At 42.1% G+C, this 20,433-nt stretch overlaps 1 protein-coding gene and 1 pseudogene across 1 annotated transcript; one reads left to right on the top strand and one right to left on the bottom strand.

The window, feature by feature from the left end:
• Positions 1-5,353, bottom strand: LOC134483309 (uncharacterized). Its single transcript, XM_063278601.1, has 5 exons — positions 3,341-5,353; positions 2,030-2,173; positions 1,229-1,395; positions 401-506; positions 1-276 (listed from the first exon to the last, which is right to left on the bottom strand). The coding sequence occupies exons 1-4, from the start codon at positions 3,604-3,606 to the stop codon at positions 442-444; spliced, it is 642 nt and encodes a 213-aa protein (XP_063134671.1). The 5' UTR covers positions 3,607-5,353; the 3' UTR covers positions 1-276; positions 401-441.
• Positions 5,354-17,780: 12,427 nt separating this feature from the next.
• LOC134483681 (zinc finger CCCH-type antiviral protein 1-like) lies at positions 17,781-19,023 on the top strand (annotated as a pseudogene).
• The last annotated feature ends 1,410 nt before the right edge of the window (positions 19,024-20,433 follow it).

Below are 20,433 nucleotides of genomic sequence, written 5' to 3'. Positions count from 1 at the left end.
TAGAATTCAATTTTTATTCATAAGAAATTCATTTTTACAACAAAACAGGATTAAAATGAATAAATTAAAATATTTAAAAATATTTGAAAAGTGAAAAATAGTAACAAGAACGTATAAATATGAAACAACAAAAAAAACTTCAATTAAAATCACAACAAAAATATTTCTAAACAGCACATTCTTAACGAACATTTAGAAGCACAGATGTATTGCTGTTTCTCCTCTTGCACACATACTGAAAGGCGGTCTCCCAAGTTGACTCTCAAGTGGTGTTTTCTGAAGAAGAAAGTGAGTAAGATCTCAATCAGACAGGCTGGCTTAGTGTTATATAAATTTAGGGTCTCTAAGAAATGAAAAATTAACTCTGAGGAAGAATACTCATCCACAAAAATGTTGTTACCATTCAGGATGTTTGTCATCAGGGACTCCTGAGAAAGCAACTTATTCCTCAGGAAGCTCTCTTACTGGTGTGTGTCCAATTCCAGCTCTCTTGCACTTTCTGAGACCTGGGAGAGGAAGGCAGTTTTTCAGACACTGATTTGATGGGGAAATGCAAGCCAGCTGTCAGAATGCTGCCTTCTACCACCTCAGTTCTATTGGACAGTCGACATGGACCTTTTAACTGATATCATTGTTGCTAACTCTTTGGGAAGGGCAAAACCTCCAGAGAGCCTCAAAGTAATGTGGGCTGCCAATATGGGACCGAGACTTGTACCAGAGAAAACCATGTACAGGGCAATGGGAAGAGACCTCATTGGGTTGCAGAAAGAAAGGAGACGTCCATATGTCACCAAGGTTAAAACCAATGACAAGTTCTAATTTGACATTTGCACTTTGTTCTTATCCCCCAAAGGTGCTTCCTACACAAGAAGTCACATGACCACAGAGTGTCATTTGTCAAAGAACCAAGAACTTGTTCAAAACTCTACATAGCATACAATCTATCACATGGATATGCAATAAAGAGGTATGTTATTAATCTGTCACCATTTCTATACTGCAGCTTCAAAAAGAGCAGACAAATATACGTGCAAAATAATTCAGTTTCTGAAAAGTGGTTGACTTCCCAGAATACTTGTGCATAGGCAGAGCAATGAACAATTCCATTGCATGAGGTGGTTGGCTGGTTGTGAGTGTAAATTATAAAGGTGGTAGGAGAAAGCAAAGATGTATCAAATTGGCAAATTTTATCAGATATTTTTAAGCTAACACAGCTGCTCGTCCCTACCTGATGATGCTGGGTCTGGACGTTGCTGGTCTTTATCTTTCGTGTTGAAGTCAACCAAATATGTCTGGTTCAGTGCACACTCAAGATGTCCCTCCTTGCTCCCCTGCTTCAGTGGGACCAACTTCTTCCTACATGTGTTCTCCATCAGGAGCTGGCTGAGCAGGTTTCTGGAAATACAGTCTGCAGAGTAAGATCATGCTGCCCCTTTCTCCCATTCCTACTCCCAAGTCCCACTAACTCTACCAGGTCCCAGATACCCATGAAGATTTAATAAAATACATCTCGACACATATAATGCTGCTGCACGAACCACAAAGAGTTAATTCAGGGAAGAATAAATTGTTTGTTTGGCCTGAGCACCAATTAGTGTCCACATCTCTCAAAAAGAACACGGATCTACATCTATCCATAAAAGCCCAATGCATGGGGGCTACATCAATTAGTAGTGGGCAAACACCCTCAAAAGAGGTCAGTAGAACCAAGGGAAGGTCATGCTAACCATGTGGTCCACGCACTGAGTTTTGTAAAACCTGATGTGACCCCAGAGGTCCAGGTCAGCCTAATATCCTTCTGATGACTTCAATCAGTACTGTTCTATCTAGAGCCTTCTGAAGATGCCTAGACAATCCTGGGATGAGTAACAGTCTTTTATGGAACTGAAAACTGAGTCCTAGTGACCCTGGCACACTGATGTGTAAACACCACAAGAGATAGAATCATAGCTGAAGACCGTCCAATCCAGAACAAAGAAAGTCAGAAATGGCCATTCCACAAGTGATAGCCTTTCTGACCAGGACTTACCTAGAGAAGGTAATCTCCTTCTTCAGCCTATGGTTGTTCTCATGGATCTCAGTGTTCTCCATCTCTAAGTTGTGCAGAATTGACATGACCGCCTCCTCCATTCTCTCCAGGTCTTCATAATATGGATTTGGCCTGAAGTGTGGCCTGGCCCCAATGATAGAATACAATGAACATCAGCATTTAGGAATATATGAACTCAGGGTGGGTCCTGTACTACACCAGTCCTGGAAGGACAACTTCTGAATTCTACATATTGGATCTTCTTCAGCTTCAGAAACCTGTTTTTCTGCGTCCAGGACACCAGAATCTCAGCATCCAGATGGAGGGTTCCCTGGCTCCCTTTGTTCAATCAAGAGGAAATCTGTAGTCAAACCAGTTAAGCTATCAAGAGCCTAGGCCACACCTCTCCATGCTCCCCCAACCCCAACACACCCAGAAACCTGTGATTTCTTTTTTCCTGTCCTGATAACAGATCATATATCAACCCAAAAGTATAATCTGCACAACGAATACAAATATACAGACAATTGTGGCCACATAGGCAAAGAACTGAGCTGTTGACAGTGGGGCTCCCAGAACAAAGCATTCACATGACCATGAAAGTGTCACAGGTAAATACTCAGGCCAAGACATAGACCCCTAGATTCCAGGTGTAGAGGGAAATATAAACATATAAAAGTTGTGCATATGCATTTGGATGTATGCACACACAGACTCACAGACTGAGACACACCCACAAAAAAGAGAAAAGTAAACAGAGTCAGAGAAAGAGAAAAGCAAATATGGAAACAGAGAGCACTGTGAGAACCAGGAGAAATGCATGCACCATTGCTGTCTCAGAGGGCAAGACACACAGACAATAACAAACAGGCCTGAGCCTGAGAACTTCTAGTCAAGCATTGAGATGAACAGTTTAGGACCAGGACCCTCAGGCTGCTGCCTGGATCTTCCAGCACTCAGTCACCTGCCTAGCACGTACAGAGACTCATCATAAACTCACTGCAATTACAATCTTGCAAAGCCACCAGCTGTCAAGGGCTTTGCAAATGCACACTGGGAACTCACTCTCCCTGACTTTATCCCTGAATTCTTCATTCAGACCACAAATCCTGCTTTTCAATAAATGGAAGCAGATGAGTCCATTGTCCATCTCACTCCTCAGGAAGGGTCAGGTTCTGAATCTCCTCTATATGGGAGGTGAGGTTTAGCACATGGTGGTTAGCTTTCTAGAACCCAAAACCTTAATAGGATGAGATGAAGGTGACCTTGCAGACCCAGGAATGAAACAAGAACGTTTGGAGCAATTCATACCTGTTTTTCATAGATCTCTCTGTCAGAAACCTCAGGTGATCTCTCAGGTCATTTCTCTCCTCGGTAATGAGCTGCAGCTCTTTAATCAGCCTCTCCTTTTCCTTCTTGGCCTGCTTCTTGCTTAGGGCAGTTTCAGGTGATGATGTTTCTCTCCCAGCGTCCGTAGGTAGAAGAGCACAAGTGAACATGCATGGGGAGAATGCATAGAGTGTACATAGACCACAGTGAGGCCTAAACAGGAGAACAAGCCTAGAACCCAGTGTCATTGCTAGGCGATTGGCCTATGCTTAAGAGACCTCCTCAGGGGATCTCAGTTCTCCCACTACTCTATAGAGACCAAGAGATGTAAGCAGCCAGGTGTTCCCTATGCCTGATATCACGTGTTTACATGTACCACGGAGATGGCTTCTGCAGGATTATTATCAACTGAACAGGGTACAGCTTTATTTCAGGACCCTCACTGCTGTGGTTTCAGAACTCACCATAAATTCACCATCCACAAAACTTGAGTGATTGGAGACACTCAGATGTCCTACCCTGATACTCTAGGCCAACAACTTTGGATTTAAAACACATTTCCAGGAAGGACATGTTCAACAGACTTATCAATGCCCCTATATGAAATAAAAATGCCCCAGAAGTTCCAATAGGTTACAGGCTGAATCTTGGTCCACATGTTCCAAACAGTTTTGGTATTTTAGAAAAATGTTTGTAACACACAACCTCTAATATATAAAGCTAACAATGATCCTGCAAGTTAGAAGAAATCAGGGGAGGTCTAAGAACATAAGGTTATTGCCTGGAGCACAATCCTCTCCCTGTTATTCTGTCAGATATCCACTGTATTTAAAGAAGCAATGATAGTGAAATACATTGCTGCCCTGTCTAAACTCAGAAAAGGTGGACCCTCCATGACTCCTGATGGTGTTATTACATCAATGTAACATAACAAATGCACTGTAAAAGGAAAGGCCAGAAATTCACAGTATAATAGCATTGGCCTTACCATATCCTCCCTGTGGGGATGGGGAAACTAAAGTTCTGAAATCCTTGACTTTCAAATATTGTGATATTCATGGAAATTCAATTCCTTTGCAGATGCTCCAGTTTTTGTGGCCCATTGCTAGAAAGGTCAGCTTAAGCCTGCAGCCACCCTGACAGGAACCTCAAAATACACTGCCCAGAACTTACTCCACATTCCCCAGAAGTGCTGTCTTTGTCCATCATTACTTTGAGATAAAGGCCAGACTCCTTCACTCTAGTCTCTCCACAATCGACGTTCCCCCTCCCAAAACGCTTGCGAAGACGGGAAAACATGTCTTAGCTTGTAACTGCCAGACTCAGACTGAGAGAAACTAGGGTACTGGTTGTCACTACAACACTGGTGACATCACAGAGGATGCCAGAACTCTCTAGGAGACAATAGAATGTCCAAGAAGGGACAGCAGATGTCATGGGGAGCAGACTTTGCCTCCCTGCTAATGATCTCCCTGTATTGAGCATAAGCAGAGGTGCCCTTTCCAGGAGACTTTCCTGGGCAGAGCCACTGAGCATCTCCTGCTTCCAAAGCCAAATTTTCCTCAAGGCTTGATTAGAAAAACCTTAGTAATTCCTATGCATCTAAATGAATGTTTCCTTCCATATCTTGCCCAAAAATGTCTCATCCTAACTCAAATTGTCCTCATTCACCAATGTTAGCCATTAAAACTTCCTGAGATTTCACACCAGCTTGAATATGCAGTCAAAAGTTCTCCTGTCTCATTATTACAGGTGCTTTAAATCACATCAAGTAATAGTCTGCATGGTAGGTTACAACATGCGTGTGTATTAGGGGAACACTCATGAAGTCATGTGCTTAGCAATGGACAATTGCCAGAAAATTCCTTAGGAGAAAGAGTTGAAGTCTTTATGGTGCTAGGAACAGCGTGGAGACCAGTTGGGAGAGGAAAGTGCAATATTGGAGCCACCAATGAAGGGAACCTCATGCTGCTTGTGGGGTTCTCCTCTCTGCACCAATGTTGCCAAAGGAGCACTGCTCACAGGCCTGAGTAAGATATACCATGAGCTTCTATCAGAAAAATAAAATAGTCAAGAGATATAGGGGGTGCACACAAACGTCTAAAATGAGGCTATAGACATCATTAAGTTCATAGCACAAGGTCCCAGAACCTGAACTCTGGGAAATGGCCCCCCCACCAAACACAAAAGCATCTATCATAGTAAAAAAAAATGAATACATTAACATTAACATTAATAAACTAGATAAAATAAGAGAAATTATGGGATCATCAGATAAGAATTACAGTCACAATGTTCAGTCCATTTGTATTTGACAAAATTGGAGATGGTACTTCATTCTCTAAATTATATTAGTCTAAAATTTTGTACCTAAATCACTATCACTTTTTAAGCTTTTATATCCTCTATCTATCATAACTTGCATTTCTTAGCCATAATACATCCTCTGAGACCAAAAGTACTATTGTTAATTCTAAATAATTTAAGGGTTTATGTCTTTCAGTTTATAATTTTACACCTCTTTTGTGGATATATGGTCTTTTTTTTTCTTTTTCTTCTTTCAGCTTGCACCAGAGGAATATTTTTGCTCTGATTTAGAGAAGGATGCAATGGTGGAGTGCAGACCCAAGGGGAGGGTAGATGAATGGAGTTGAGCTGCAGGATGTGAGATTCACAGAGAATAAATAAGAAGTTAAAAAAATAAGAAATGAGCACAGTGGGGATGAAGCAGTGAATGCTAGGCATGGAGAGGTTTGGCAGTGGACTGGGCATTTTAGGGGTGGGGTGGGATTGGCGTGGGTTCTGGAGTAGTAAGGATGGTGTCTGTTCTTGTCTTTTAGGGAAACTCCTCGGTCTTCTCCCATCCCTCCTCTGCCTCTACCCCCACCTCAAACCGCCATAACTGCACACAGCAGTGGCTTCTGGGCATTGGCCTCTTTCTGCTCAAGCTCTTCTATGTGCTCGGGGGTGGTACAAGCTTTTAAAAGTCCCAGGCAGTGGTCAGACCACGCACACTCTCCTGGCATCCCCATCCTCTCTCAGGACTTATGGTGCCAGAGCGGTTGTCGCAGGAGTTCTGATGCTGCTGTGGACTGTCCATCGAGCCTGCTTTCTGGGCCTCCCATGTCCACCCTGTTCCTGTCCAGGTTCCTGACTGTCACATTCCTGCACGATGGTGAACAAGATTTCTTATCTGATTCTCATAACAAGAAAAGGTTAAGACTAAACTATCTAATCTTCAACCCCATCCGAGATCTGAGAAGGAGAAATGTTGCCTGAATAAAAGGAAATTCAGAGCAAACAGCTTCCAAATCTATAGAAATGACAGAAATTGTTGGCTACCCTGACAGACAGTCAGCAAATATTCCTGTGTCATTGTGGCATCCACCTTCAACTCACTGGGCCAGGAGCTCTGACAACAATACTATGAAGCAGGTCACTTGAAGGGCTATTCTATTTTTTTTCTCCAAAAACTGGGACTACAGATTTCCCCAGGATCCACTTCTCCACAGTCAGGACAGCTTTCTGGCAGCAGTAGAAGTAAGTGGGTAGTATTTCACCCAATGGCCACTTTGCCACATTTGAAGGAAACTCCAGGTAGGGTTCTTTAGAGCCCATAATCTTTTTCAGAATAGATTGAGGACACTGCCAGGAGTTGAGGTCTCTCCCACTGTGAAAAGCCTTTTACTACTAGGACATCTGAAATGGCAGATTCTTCAGATCTCTAAAGGATTTGAGAACCACATTTGTATGTAAAGTCTATCTCAGTGGAAAAATGTAGCTTTTTTTCCAAGGGATTTACTTCCTGCTTAACTTTAAAAACATACACAGGAAGTTAAATAAAGCTTATTTCTGTACCTAACTAAAGCAGTACCTAACATGACTGGAAGACTGATTATTTATAGTTGGAAAGTACTAGCTTGAATTCCTTAATTATCCACGGAAGTGTGCAGTAGTAATTTTATAGAATTAGAATTTCATACCACATTGTGAATAAGTTGCATATAATTATATCTTGAACAAGAATTGAATCATTTCTGCAAGTACAATTTAAAATTCTATTATCATTCAAAATCTATGCCATCCTAAAATATATGAGACTAGGTACTGCTTTCTAGTATGAAAAGAGGTAGAATAATCTATGCTTTTTGTCATTTTATCCCCTTTCTCCTGCTTTCCCACAATATTAGATAGAGAATTGAGGAGAGAAAAAGAAAGGAAGAAAGACATCCCTGATTCTAATCTGCTTTACTGTTTCCTCCCTGACCATGGCCAGTAAAAACTTGCAACCAACCCCCTAACTGACAATAATCATCTATAACCCACGGCAGACAAATAACCACCCACCCACCCTTCCTCCTGAGAATGAGGGGGTCATGGTCTTTTAAGTTGCATCCGGCTGTGTGGGGGGTGACAACATGTTTTGGGGACCTTACAATACTTGGAATATTTTCCAAATCCTGGGAGATCTTGCAGTTTCCTATGCTTCCAGGCCCTGAATGTGTAGGGATTTACTGAAGTCCTGGCTACATTAACAATTGAAAATACAAACACATTCCTACCATTTGAGGAAGGTCACCCAATATCTACCCCTTGAAGTTTGCTCAAAACAATTAGTCAATTAGCTTTTTATTTATCTTCAGGTAACTTCTTAGTAAACAGGCAGAAAGGAGACAGATTGTTTGCCAAAATTATATTAATTCCTTCTAAGCCAGTCACCAATAGAGTTCCTGCCATCCTGTGAAGTCTCATCAGAGAGGCTCTATTTTGCACAGTACTCACAATACTTATGTCTCCCATGTGTGAAACAAAAATGGACTGTTAAGATCTGCTTAAATAATTCAACAGTTTTCCCAATCCAAACTCTCCCACCCTCCTCCAAAAAAACAAGAGATTCCTCACAAAACAACTCCACTCAATACCATACCAGTTTATATATCATTCACATTTCTGTTACTGCAGAAAAATACCACGACCAAAAAGAAGTCAAGGAATACAGTTCTTCACATTGTGGTAACCAGCCCCAACTACAAAATTATATCATTGCTAAATCATAAATGTAAGGTGGCTACTGTTTTGAATTGTAATGTAAATATCCTGTATAAAGTATGTCTCATATGTGATTGTTCCCTGAAGGGGTTGCAACCCACAGGTTGAAAACTGCACTTGTGTGTGGTGGTGGTGGGGGTAGTTGTGGCTTTTTTGTTTTGGTTGTTTGTTTGTTTGTTTGTTTTACCTTTTTGTCAAAACCCAAATGCTGATGAGAACATAGGCCAATATCTTGCTCTTCAATTTTATTCCATTATGCATTGTATCTGTTCTCATAATATTAACATGCTGGTTTTCATTTTCACTATTCCTCCAAGTTAACTTGAAATTATTTTAGGTGATGCCTCCTGCAGTGGCTTACTGTCTTATTATTTAGCAGTATCTGACTCCCCTGCTCATTTGTGCTTTCGTGAGTTTTGAGATTTTTTTCATTCCCATGAAGCTCTGCATTGGGATTATGATGGGATGAATTTAAACGTGTAGATTCTGGTAGGATTCCATATAACAAAATTAATCATACTGATACATGAAGATGAGAGGTCTCTTCGTTTTCTGGTTTCTTCAATTTTTTCTTTTTTTTCTTAATGTTTTCATTGTAACAAGTCTTCACTTCCTTAGATTTATTACAAGAATTTTAAGGCTATTCTGAATGGGCATGTTGTCTTGTTATCTTTGTTGATATTTATTGCTGGAATGAAGGAATTCTATTGATTTTAATGTGATTTCAGTGAGTGGGTCCATAAGGTGTAGAATTTTTCTAATGGAATCGTCTGGTCTTTATATGTGGATCATATTACCTACAAATGAGAATGCTCTGACTTCTTTCTTTCATATTCACATTCCTTTACATCTTTCTATTCTCATATTGTTTTGGATAAGACTCCACATACTAGTTGAATTAGATGAAACGAATGAACATCTGTGACTTATATCTGATTTTAGTGGAAATGCATTAAAGGTTTTCTGCAGTTAGGATGCTGTTGTCCTTGTATATTGCCTTTATATCGTTAAGGTATGTCTTCTCCATATCCCAGATTCTCTAGGACTTTTTCATGAATCACTGTGAGATTTTGCCAAAGAAATTGTCTGCCTCTAGTGCAGTGATCATGTGTTTCCTGTTCTTGGCTTTATGTGGTGAATTGTTTATTCATTTGTACATGTTGAAACATTCTTGCACCTCTGGAGTCAAGCCAACTTCATCATGGTACCTGATACTTTTGATATATGTCTGAATTTTATTTGCCAGTATTTTATTGAGAAATTTTTCACTTAAGTGTTCCTTCCAATCATAGTTCCTTTTCTATGCTATGAAGAGACACCATGAGCAAGGGAACTTGTAGAAGAAAGAGTTTATTTCAGCTGACAGTTTTAAGGATCATGAGTCTATGATCATTATGCTGGGGTACATGGCAGCAGGTAAGACACCATGTTTCTAGAGAACTAGCTGAGAGCTTACATCTTATCTGCAAGTTGGACACAGAGAAAGTGAGTGTTAACTATAAATGGTATTGAATTTGGAAACCTCAAAGCCCAATCCCATAACACTCCTCCAACAAATCCATATCTTATAATTCTTCCTGAACATTTCCACTAACCAGAAACAAACATTCATATATATGAGTTTATGGGGGCCATTATCATTCAAATCACCATATTGCACTCCCAATTCCCCATAGGTTCTTAAAAATATCATAAAAAATGCATTTATCTCAGGTTCCAAAATCCCTGTAGTCTTTCACAGTCTCTAAACAGTTTATCCAAAGTGCTTTATGACACTCCAGGCAGTCCCTTAATTATTCCCCCTATGATAGCAAAAGGCAAATTGCATACATCCAATGTGTCATGCCAAAAATATATGTTATCATTGCAAAGGGAAGTTGGGAATGTGGTGAGCCAGTTCAAGGCATTAACCCAACAGGGCACACTCCACATTCTCTACTTCTGATGCATGACAAAGGGATTAGATGGGTCCACTGCTCTGGCTTTGCTGACTGCAACATAATTCCTAAAACTATGTTGTATCGCATAGATCTGTGATTGTGTTTTCATTGTCACTCATTTCTAGGAATTTCAATTTTTCCTCCCTTGGCCCTTTCAGTAGTGTGTTGTTTGTGTTGCTGATTTTCCATGAGGGTGTGTATTTTCTGTACTTTCAGTTGTGTGATTGAATTTTGATTCCTTTGTGCTCAGATAAAAAGCAAGACACTATTTCAACTTTCTTATATTTCCTGAGGGTTGTTCTGTGTCCTAATACGTGGTCAAATTTGGAGACAGATCCACAGGCTGATAGAAAAATATATGTATAGTTCAGTGTAGTTTGTTAGATCCATTTGATTGATGATGTCACTTAATTCTGCACATCCTGTTTTGTTTATTTGCATATGATCTGTCAAGTGGTCAGAATAGACTATTAACACCAATCACAACCACTGTTATAGCTAATCTGTAGTTTCATATCTATCTGATAATAGGTATTTTTAAATTTGGGAAGCCTGTGTTTAATATGTATTTATTTAGAGTTGTGGTATTTTTGGTAATTGCAAAGTATGAAGTGAATGTCCTTACATTTTGCGGACAGGATTGGTTTGAAATCTATTCTGTCAGCTGGATAGAGAAACTGCACAGAACTGCTATAGGGACATGTTCTTAGTTCTGTTTTCCTAGTGTTTCTCTATATCCCGCAAGATGGTAATCCTGTTTCTGGCTAAATATATGACTGCTTACTGGGGAATTGAGCTTAATGATATGCAAATATTATTTAATCCTATGTATTATATTTTGTCATTTTGTTAATTTTTGTGGTTTTCATAGGCTTCTTTTGAGTGACTGTCCTAGTTTTGTTAAGTAATTTCCTGTGTCTTCTGGTATTTTTTCCTTCCCTTCAAACTAAGGTATTCCTTTTAGGATCCTCTACAGAGCTGTCTTACTGGTTATACATATTTTGTTAAATTTATTTATACTATGCCCTAATCAGCACAGTGGCTGGGCAGCTGCCTGCCCTCCATGGTATCAGATCTACTTTCCAAACAATAACGCTCAACTCTTACTGACTGTGTAGCATCTTGGCTGCTCTTTCTTCCCCTTGGACAGCCCTCAGGACCAGGCTCTCCAATCCCTTAACCATGGCTGCTGTCCTCTTCCTCTCTCCTCTCCATCACACATGTTCTTCCTTTATTCTCTGGCAGCTTCTTCTTCCTTCTTCTCTCCTCATGATTCTCTCTAGCAAAGCCCTCAGAAACTCACCTCCCCCATCTCTCTGCTGTTGGCTGTTGGCTGTTGGCTGTTGGCTTCTTTATAATCACAGTTAACTGGGAGCAGGGTCAGCTTTTTGGGGGTTAACCAGTCCTGAGTTCCACAAATTAGCATTAAAATACAAGCAGAATTAGGCCAATCCACTACAAGGATTTCTTTTGTTTTGTTTTGGTGTAAGTTTTCTTTTACCTTTTCACTTTTTATTTTATTTTTGGCTATTTTTTTAATTGGTTATTTTATTTATTTATATTTCAAGTGTTGTCCCACTTTCCAGACTCCCCTCATCATATCTTACATCCCATTTCTGCTCAGCTTTGCCTATATGACAGTGCTCCCCCACCCACACATATTCATTCCCACCTCACATCTCTAAGATCTCCATTTGGTGGGACAACAGGCCTCAGCAGAGCCAAGGGCCTACAAAATCATTAATGCCAGATAAGAGAATCCTCTTCTACACAGCTACCTAGAACCCTAAACCAAACCTTGTATACACTTTGGCTGGCAGTTCCCTACGAGCTGGGAAATTGATGACAGAGGGTCCGGTTAGATATTACAGACCAATGGTTGCTGCTTTTTCTTTTTCTGGTTATAGGTGAAATTATGTTTCTGTGCTTGTCTTTCTTGAAATTATTGAGAGTATTTTAATTTCTTTGTTTTTCTTGGGTATAGTTTAGCTCATTTTCTTGTGGTTTTCCTCCTATTATCCTCTGTTGTGCTCTCTTAAAGAAAAATATTGTTTAAATTTAGTTTTGTCGTGAAATATCTTAGTTTCTTCATTTATGGAGATTGAGAATTATGCTGGGTATAGTAGCCTTGGTCTGCATTACATCTGCCCAAGTTTTTCTGGTTTTTGGAGTCTCTGTTGAGACGTCTGGTGTAATTCATATAGGTCTGAATTTATTTGTTACTGTTTATTTACACCTTACCCCTTTTAATGTTCTTTCTTTGATCTGTGCATTTAGTGTTTTAACTATTATGTTAATGGAGGAATTTCTTCTGGTACAATTCATTTAGTGTTCTGTAGGCTTGCTGTACCCTGATAGCCTTTTCTTTCGTTACCTTATGGAAGTTTTCTACTATGATTTGTTGAAGATGTTTACTGGACCTATGAATGGGAAATCGTAATTCTCTTCTGTATCTATTATCCTTAGGTTTGGACTGTTAGTTGTGTCCTGAAATTCATGGATGTTTTGGATTCAATAAACCATACATGTTTATCTGAGATGGGTGTTTTGTTTTTTGTGTGGTGACCTCCTTGACCATAACCATTCCATTTAGTAGCACGTTGGGTAATGTTACATGGTCAGGAATGGTGACTTCTTGCCATAAACTATGTGAAAATAAGGAAGTGAATTTATGTATGTCAAATATCTGTAGTCTCCTGGGTGGTTTTGGTTCCTGCTTGGCCACATGCAACAGTTTCAAAATCCCAGGATTGATGTTCCTTGGGATTTCCATGATGATGCACACAGACATGACAGAAATCAACCAGAATCCTTCTCAAAGAACTTGACTTATATAATAGAGAGAATGTTACTAAGCTGTTTGATTTGTATAATAGAGAGAATGTTACAAGATATTGATCACACTGTGAGCGCCATGAATGTATTATTTAATGAAAAACTATTGTGTGGTATAGCATCGCCATGGCACAGACATTTAACACAAGAATTGTTTGTTTACTGTAAACATGGACTTTGTTTCAGTAATGCTCACCTACCACACACCTTTATTGCAAAACTAAAAACGGCACTTAGGTTCAGAGCAGATCAAGACACAACTTGAAAGGAAATGAAGATAACTAAACCAATGGAAAGTCTTTGGGCTAAAGGATTTTTCAAGTGTGCAGAGGGAACAAGAATGCTCTTCTTCTGGGAGGTCAGTGAATTAGGAAGGACAGTAGGGAGTTGACTTCAGTATCTGACTCCTGAGACTTCATTGGCAAAATGTCTGGAATTTTGTGTTGTGAAGCAACACACTGGCTCTGCAGCTTTTGGCAAGGCCATGGACAGAGAGATCACACCAGCTGGGAACAATCTGAAAGGAAATCAGGTTTTCTTAAGTCACCTGAGAAGTCCTCAAGAAGAGAGGAATGAATGGGTAGCACCATAATAGAAGGCTTTAGGACCTCGGATAGTGCTACTCTAGATGCCTGGAATATAGAAGCAGAAAATGTAAAGCTAAAATGACTTCACAGGAATTAGCTCAATTCTCATTATGATTATTTCATATTGGTATTTTATACTTGATTCATTCTTTAAAAAATTTAAAAAGGAGCCTTCAGTTTTAATGCGAGGCTGTCTTAGAATCACAAAATGCTTACAACCCCTATATGGGGCCCAGCATCTAACACTATGGGGCAAGAGATTCTACTTTTAACTTCATCACCATCGACAGCTTCCATTTAACCAGCAGGTTCCATGCCAGGCAGACACTGAGCAGGTTGTATGTTCTGTTAATCTCCACAACAACCCAATTCAGCAGAAACACCTCCATTTTACATGTGAAGAAACCACAGCTCAAAGAAAATGAGTGTCAGGGTCCCCTCAGTCTCACTGACTGTCACTTAGACCCACATCCTTCTCTGTACAGGGAATCAATGGGCCTGATGTGGGCTGTGCAAGCTGACTCTGCTGAGATGATCAATGCTATTCTTGACCCTGGAAGAATTTAAGACAAGGTGAACCCACAGACTCCTCAGATAGATTCTGCCTCTGGGTTCTAGGGTGGGACACGGTATCCCTTGCTGTGGGTCTCTACTCATCTGAGGAGTCTGCTCCCATGTGTCAGCTTCTATGGCAGTGGTCTCAACACTCCTAGTGCTGCAACCCTTTAACACAGCTCTTCATGCTGTGGTGACTCTCCCCATTAAATTATTTCACTGCTACTTTATAACTAATATTGCTACTCTTATAAGTCATAACATGCTAGGTATTTGATATGCAATGTGTCTGATATGCACTCACCAAGAAGGGGTCGTGACCCACAGGTTGAGAAACTTCCTCAATAAACTTTTTCTTTTTCCTTTTTAAAGAAAGATCTTCATCTCAGAAGGACCTGGAGCAACTATAAGAGCAGAGATGCCCTGTAGTAGTGACAAGTTTTAGCAGGCCCAAGACTGCTTGCCTTAATCACAATAGACATTCCTGGCTAAAGGCACAATCTGAGATCACTCTCCCCAGGACATTTCTTACCTCAGTTTTCCCCCATTACAGTGTCTGTCTCCTTGGACATATCTGTCCAGGAAGCCAGTCCCTGTAGTCTCTGATACAGACAGAATGCTAAAGGCAAGAATGCTTTCCCTCTGTTCACCTACAGTCACTTCTACAGAAGTAAGTTCAAATTCCCGAGGGTAAATGTGTGTCTCTCACATAGTGTGTAAGACTTGAAATCTCATCCGTTTGAGTTGACAAAAACCTACTCTCACTTCAGATTTACAGATGACCAACAATTATTTTTCAGGAGAACACAGAGGCTGGCCAGGCCTGCAGAGTCAGATCTCCTCCCTGACTTGGATGATCCCACCCACAGTAGACTTAAGCTCTACCTATCAGCTGTTATCAGAAAAATCTGACCTTAAGATTCTGAAGTCCACATATGCTCAATCCCTTAAGTTGTTAAATGGCCAATATGGGAGTTTTCTCCAGTTTAAAATCATTCTGGCCACTTCGCTCACCTGGACTGCCCTCTCAGGTATGTTGGTCCTGGAAGGACCTGGGTTCAACCCAAGGCCTGGGGTGTGGAGGAGGACCATTTGTTGTGGAAATGAGCATGGATTGAAAGGAAAATTATACGAATGTAAGGTTTAAAAATATAAAATTAAAAGAGTAAGCCCTGCTGCCAGGAATAACAGGCCATAAAGATAAAGAAAAGGAATGCAAGAGAAACTACTTTGCTTATCACATGGTGTGAGTTAACTGTTCTTTGTTCTGCCCCTGTGATGTTTATTTAAGCCCCTACTTGTGCTTTCTAGCCATTTCGTCCTACTGAGAGCACCCCAGGAAACCAGCAGCCCAAGCCTAACCAGAGGTGTTTCAAATACAGATGCTTCATCAATTCTGACAAACTTTTAAAAATAAGGAGGACCTAAAGACCCAACCATTCTCCTGATTTAGTAGCTCTGTTCCAGGAACCAGGGGGCCATAAAACCTTTTGGCGTCCCCTTATCTCCTGGAGCCATAAAACAATCCTATAACTTGTGGTGCATCCCCCTTTGACATCCCCCCCCATCCCCTGGGCTCACAGCCTCTGCCTTTAAATGCTCTTTCTCCCAGCCTCTCGGGGTCAACACATCTGTCTCCTGGGTGGGATATGTGTCCGCCTGGAGATCTCTGTAATAGGTCTCCGTAATAAACCTCGCCTTTGCTTATTACATCCAAAATGGTCTCTCTGTGTCTGGGGTCCGCGATTTCCCAAGACTTGAGTAAGGGTCTCTCTGCGTGGGATCTTTCAGGATCAAGAATGTATCCCCACTCTGACTGGGCAACTAAGCTCCAGAAAATCTTCCCCAGTCACAGAACTGGGTCATGTGGGAGCCAACACTGTTTCAAAGGGAGAGCTGGTTGCTTTCTCCTGGAAGGAGCACTTGGGTGTTGACTCTCACTTCTGAACCTTCTGTTCTAAGTCACTTCTCAGAAGGGGCACTTTGCCCTAAGTCCTCTGTGGGACACACCCAGCACTGTGGCCTGAGGACTTTTGGTTGTTGCAGCTCTGAGCTGGGAGAGGGAGCTCGCACACTGACTTGAAGAAGCCTGTTTTCACAGCTGATCTATATCTGAGGAACAGGTGCTTTTAAAGAAGCATGTGAGAGTATCTGCTGCAGGAGAGCCCAGTCTGCAGGGAAAGTCACACAGGACAGCGAAAAGTGGCTTCCCAACTTTCACAGGGGGAGAAACATGGAGGGCATCATATGGATAGTCGGAGAAGTTGAGAAAGGCCTGCACCTCCCTGAAGTCTCCCCTCAACCATAAGTCCCACTACTGTCCCAGGTGCACACCTGAGGCTCAGCAAAGCCTGCCACCTGCTGGGGTCCCTCAAACTAAACAGTGAGTGTAGAACTGTGCAACACACATCTGGGGATGGGGAGACACAAGGCTCAGGTGGGCCTGACCTCACTTCCTTTAGACTCCACTGTCAAGGCAAGTGTAGGGCGTGGCTAGTCCATTTCTCAAATGCCTTGGGCTGAAGAAGTGGGAGATGGCAGGGTCAGGGTCAGGGTCAGGGAGAGCCAGGCAGAGCACAGTCAAGCCCCAGTCAGCCTGCTGATAGGCTATGGGCGTGAGGAAGTGCAGCAGCAGAGCCTGCCCTTGTTCTCTCTGTATGGGAAGGCACCAAGGTGGGGATGGGAAGAGTTCGGGGAACTCATAGCCTCTTGTTCCACCAGCCACATCTGCCAGTGCTTGGCAAGCAAGAAGCCTCCAGGGATCCCCTGATTTCCGGATCTCATTGTCCTCATGGGTGTCTAGGTTGAAAGCTCTGCTCAGCCTTGCCAGAAGCCCCTTGGACAGGTAGAGCAAGCACAACTGGACTAAGACCACCATGGGCTCGCATTGGGACCCAGGTGAAGTGGCCACAGAGGGGCACCAAGCAGCCTGGCCACAGCACCTAGGCCTAGTGCACCCAGGCCACAGCAGCTCCTTTAGTCCCTCCCACCATGAGCCCTGCTCCCTGCACCTGCCAGGCTTGCACTCTCTGTCAGGAGCTCCCCCACAACCACAGCTAGGAGCCACTCAATGACCCTCACTTTATTCTTGTTAACCATAATGGCGAGTCATGAAGTCTCACTGGGAAAGTGTATTGATAAGATGAAAGCCTTAGAAGAAAACTGGAAAGACTTATAAAAATAAATAAGAAAACTCTCTTCCTAGTAGGAGCCTGGCAGCTCAAAACTCAGGGCACCTCATGTCCAGGCTGGAACCGAGCATGCATTGTTGTGGAGAACCTGCCTGCTTAAGGACCTTGCTTCCCCTTCATTCTGGTAAGAGGACTACTTTAATATTTTAATTTTTATTGTTATTTTCTTTATTTCCAATTCATGTGTTATCCCCTTTCCCTGTTTCAATTCTCCATGAAGCAGAGTCCAGCTCACAAGCCTGAGCAGCTGCAGCCACAGTGCACCATGGCTGATCCCGGGGAATACTGTTTCCTCACAAAGATCCTGTGCGCCCACAGGGGCCACATGACCCTTAAGGAACTGCAGAGTAGGATCAGGCTCCAGAGGCAGAGCTCTATGAGCTGCTGGAGACCACACAGCAAGATTGCTTCCTGCTGTGAGGGACTGGAGACCAGGCAGGGACAGCTATGTGGGTGGTGGCTACAACTGAAGCCTGTGGCTTCAATCTCAAGTGCAGTCAGGGACCCTGCTAGACTGTCCAAGCCTCTGCAAGCTTACTCTGCTCGGTCAGTGCCACTATGCACAGTCCCAGAGAAACCTCTGCAAATACTCTCACAAAGTTCTTTAGGAACAAAGCTTCCAGGTCCTGAAGAATCATGAGCTCTCTGGGTTTAACCAAGAGGAGCCGGCCATCTTCCTGGTACAAAGCAATGCTTTTCTGGTGCAAGACTTACTACAAAGGAGACAGCCACAAACAGATTTGTTGAAGCCACAGCCATGGAAGAAAGTCCAAGTCTGTGAGCACTTCACCCAGGGCAACTGCAGTTACCTCAACTGTCTCAGGTCTCATGACCTGATGGACAGGAAGGTGTTGACCTCCGCGTGACTGAGCATGGGCTGAGTTCTGATGGGGTCCAGAACATCCAGGACATCTGCAACAACAAACACATTAGGAGGCAACCCACAGGCATGAGAGCTCCCTCTCCACATCACAGAGGCAGGTCACACAGAGACAGAAGCATAAGCAGAGACGGCTTCCTTCCAAACAGTCTAGGATTTCTCTCACATGTCTCATTTTGACATCTGGTCCACCTTGTCCAGATGTCACCAGCTGTAAGGATTCCCTGGAGGACATGTCTACAGCTGTCACTCAGGAGGTCAAGAACCTGGGGACCCAGGACTCTGCACAGCTTTCCTTGGTGTCATCTAAGGCTGCTGGTGTCTGAGGACCCAGACACATGAGAGCAAGCCAGGGGTTTTCTGAGAATGGACATCTGGATGGCTTATTTTCTAGGAATCCTACTGATTCTTTGTAAACTTTGCCTCCTCTGCTGGCTTTCCTCTTGATGCAGCAAAAAGAAATGAGGCCATGTCCATGAGAACAAGCATGAACTCTGGACACTGCATGGAGGTCAAGAGAAAGAGTGCCTCCTTCCCAGATCTGGACTTAACTTTAGTAATTGTTATCTGTCTAGAAAACCTACAATATCAAAAACATATTTCAGTTATCCGGAGTAGAGTCCTCTGAAGTAAGAACTAATGATTTTGATTTAGTTTGGTGTCTACTGTTACATCCCTCATTTCATTTCTGATTTTTAATTTATGTATTGTCTCTCCAGTGTGTAGTTAGTTTGAGTTAGTTAGGTTGTCCTCTTGTGGATCTTCTCAAAAAACAAAACAAATGAACAAAAAACAGCTCTTGGCTTCCTTGAAGCTTTGTATTATTCACTTTGTTTCTAAATGTTTCATTCGAGCCCTGAGTTTATTTCCTGCCTTCAAATCCTACCAGACTCTCTATAGGATGAGGCTTTGCCTGACCTTGGTAAGAGCAGCATGTGATAAATGAAGCTTTTGCTGCTCTCTGTAGTGGTCAAAATCTCACTGAAAACCTTGCATAGCCCAGTTTTAGGCTGTATTAAAGTAGCCCAGCATTTCAGTGTTCCCTGCAAGGTGCCATGGGACAGTAGTAACATAAGTCTGCATGCACCTCGACAGATTTCAGTTCGGTCTTCTAAGTCATTTTATGAAAATTTATAGTGAGTTCATGGATGAACATGCGCGCGCGCGCACACACACACACACACACACACACACACACACACACACTGTACTGACATGGTGCACATTTTTTGCACACCAAGAATAAAGTGAGCAGTGAGGAAAACACACCAATAGTGGAATTGATGGAGGAAGCTGTGGGGAAGCTTGCACTTAGAGTTACTTAAAGGCCCTCTGCAGGCTCTCCTTCTGTTGGAAGAGAAACTTGAAACACAATGTGGTTCTTTATTTTCTTACTCTGTAACACACAGGACTAGGGTGGAAACTAGGGCTTTGAGCATGGTTGGCAAGTACAGTCACACTGAATTAAATCCTAGGGCTAGAACACTATTAATCTTCTACTAAATTACAGAGCAGTCTGGAGGAAGACACTCAGCCGACAATGTGGCCATCTCCAGACAAGCACAGACAATGGCTAACAGACTTGATGAAGACTGGAAACGTTTGCTAATTCAGAGAGAAAAGAAGCCCCTCCGTCTACACTGTACTCTAAGGACAGTTTATTCAGGTAAGGAAGACATGACCTGTTGTCTCAGGTCACAGATGTCAGCACAAAGTATCCAAGGTACTGTGTGCCAATGGTAGCATTAACAGAACAAAGCACACAGTGTCATGGACACATGAATTATGAGTTTCTGTAGCAAGACCCAGGCCTCTTCCAGGGTCTTAGATAGTAACAGAGAACCTCAAATATGGTAGTGATGTGATAGTGTGGTGTGAATCTAGTTACAACTAGCTTCTATTTTGACACAGATGGCTCTTTTGTGTCATGGTCAGCTTATAATGAATGAGTAGAAGACCTAAGCTTGAGAATAAGTAAAGACTACATTGCTTCTCTAGCTGAAGAGTTTTTAAAAGCCCTGGTGTGACAGCAAATTTT

The sequence above is a fragment of the Rattus norvegicus genome, chromosome 19 (assembly GCF_036323735.1).
Source record: "Rattus norvegicus strain BN/NHsdMcwi chromosome 19, GRCr8, whole genome shotgun sequence".
NCBI classification, from domain to species: domain Eukaryota; kingdom Metazoa; phylum Chordata; class Mammalia; order Rodentia; family Muridae; genus Rattus; species Rattus norvegicus.
Note: the sequence above shows the minus strand (reverse complement) of the source record. Positions and strands in the feature narration are given on the sequence as shown.

Bases quoted from the DNA above. Each gene is read 5' to 3' on its own strand.
- LOC134483309 (XM_063278601.1), bottom strand. From the start codon at position 3,606: ATGACACTGGGTTCTAGGCTTGTTCTCCTGTTTAGGCCTCACTGTGGT. The intron at 1,396-2,029 runs GTAAGTCCTGGT...CTGTATTTCCAG, and splicing joins AAGGAGATTACCTTCTCTAG to AAACCTGCTCAGCCAGCTCC. The intron at 507-1,228 runs GTAGGGACGAGC...TTCCTCTCCCAG, and splicing joins TCCAGACCCAGCATCATCAG to GTCTCAGAAAGTGCAAGAGA.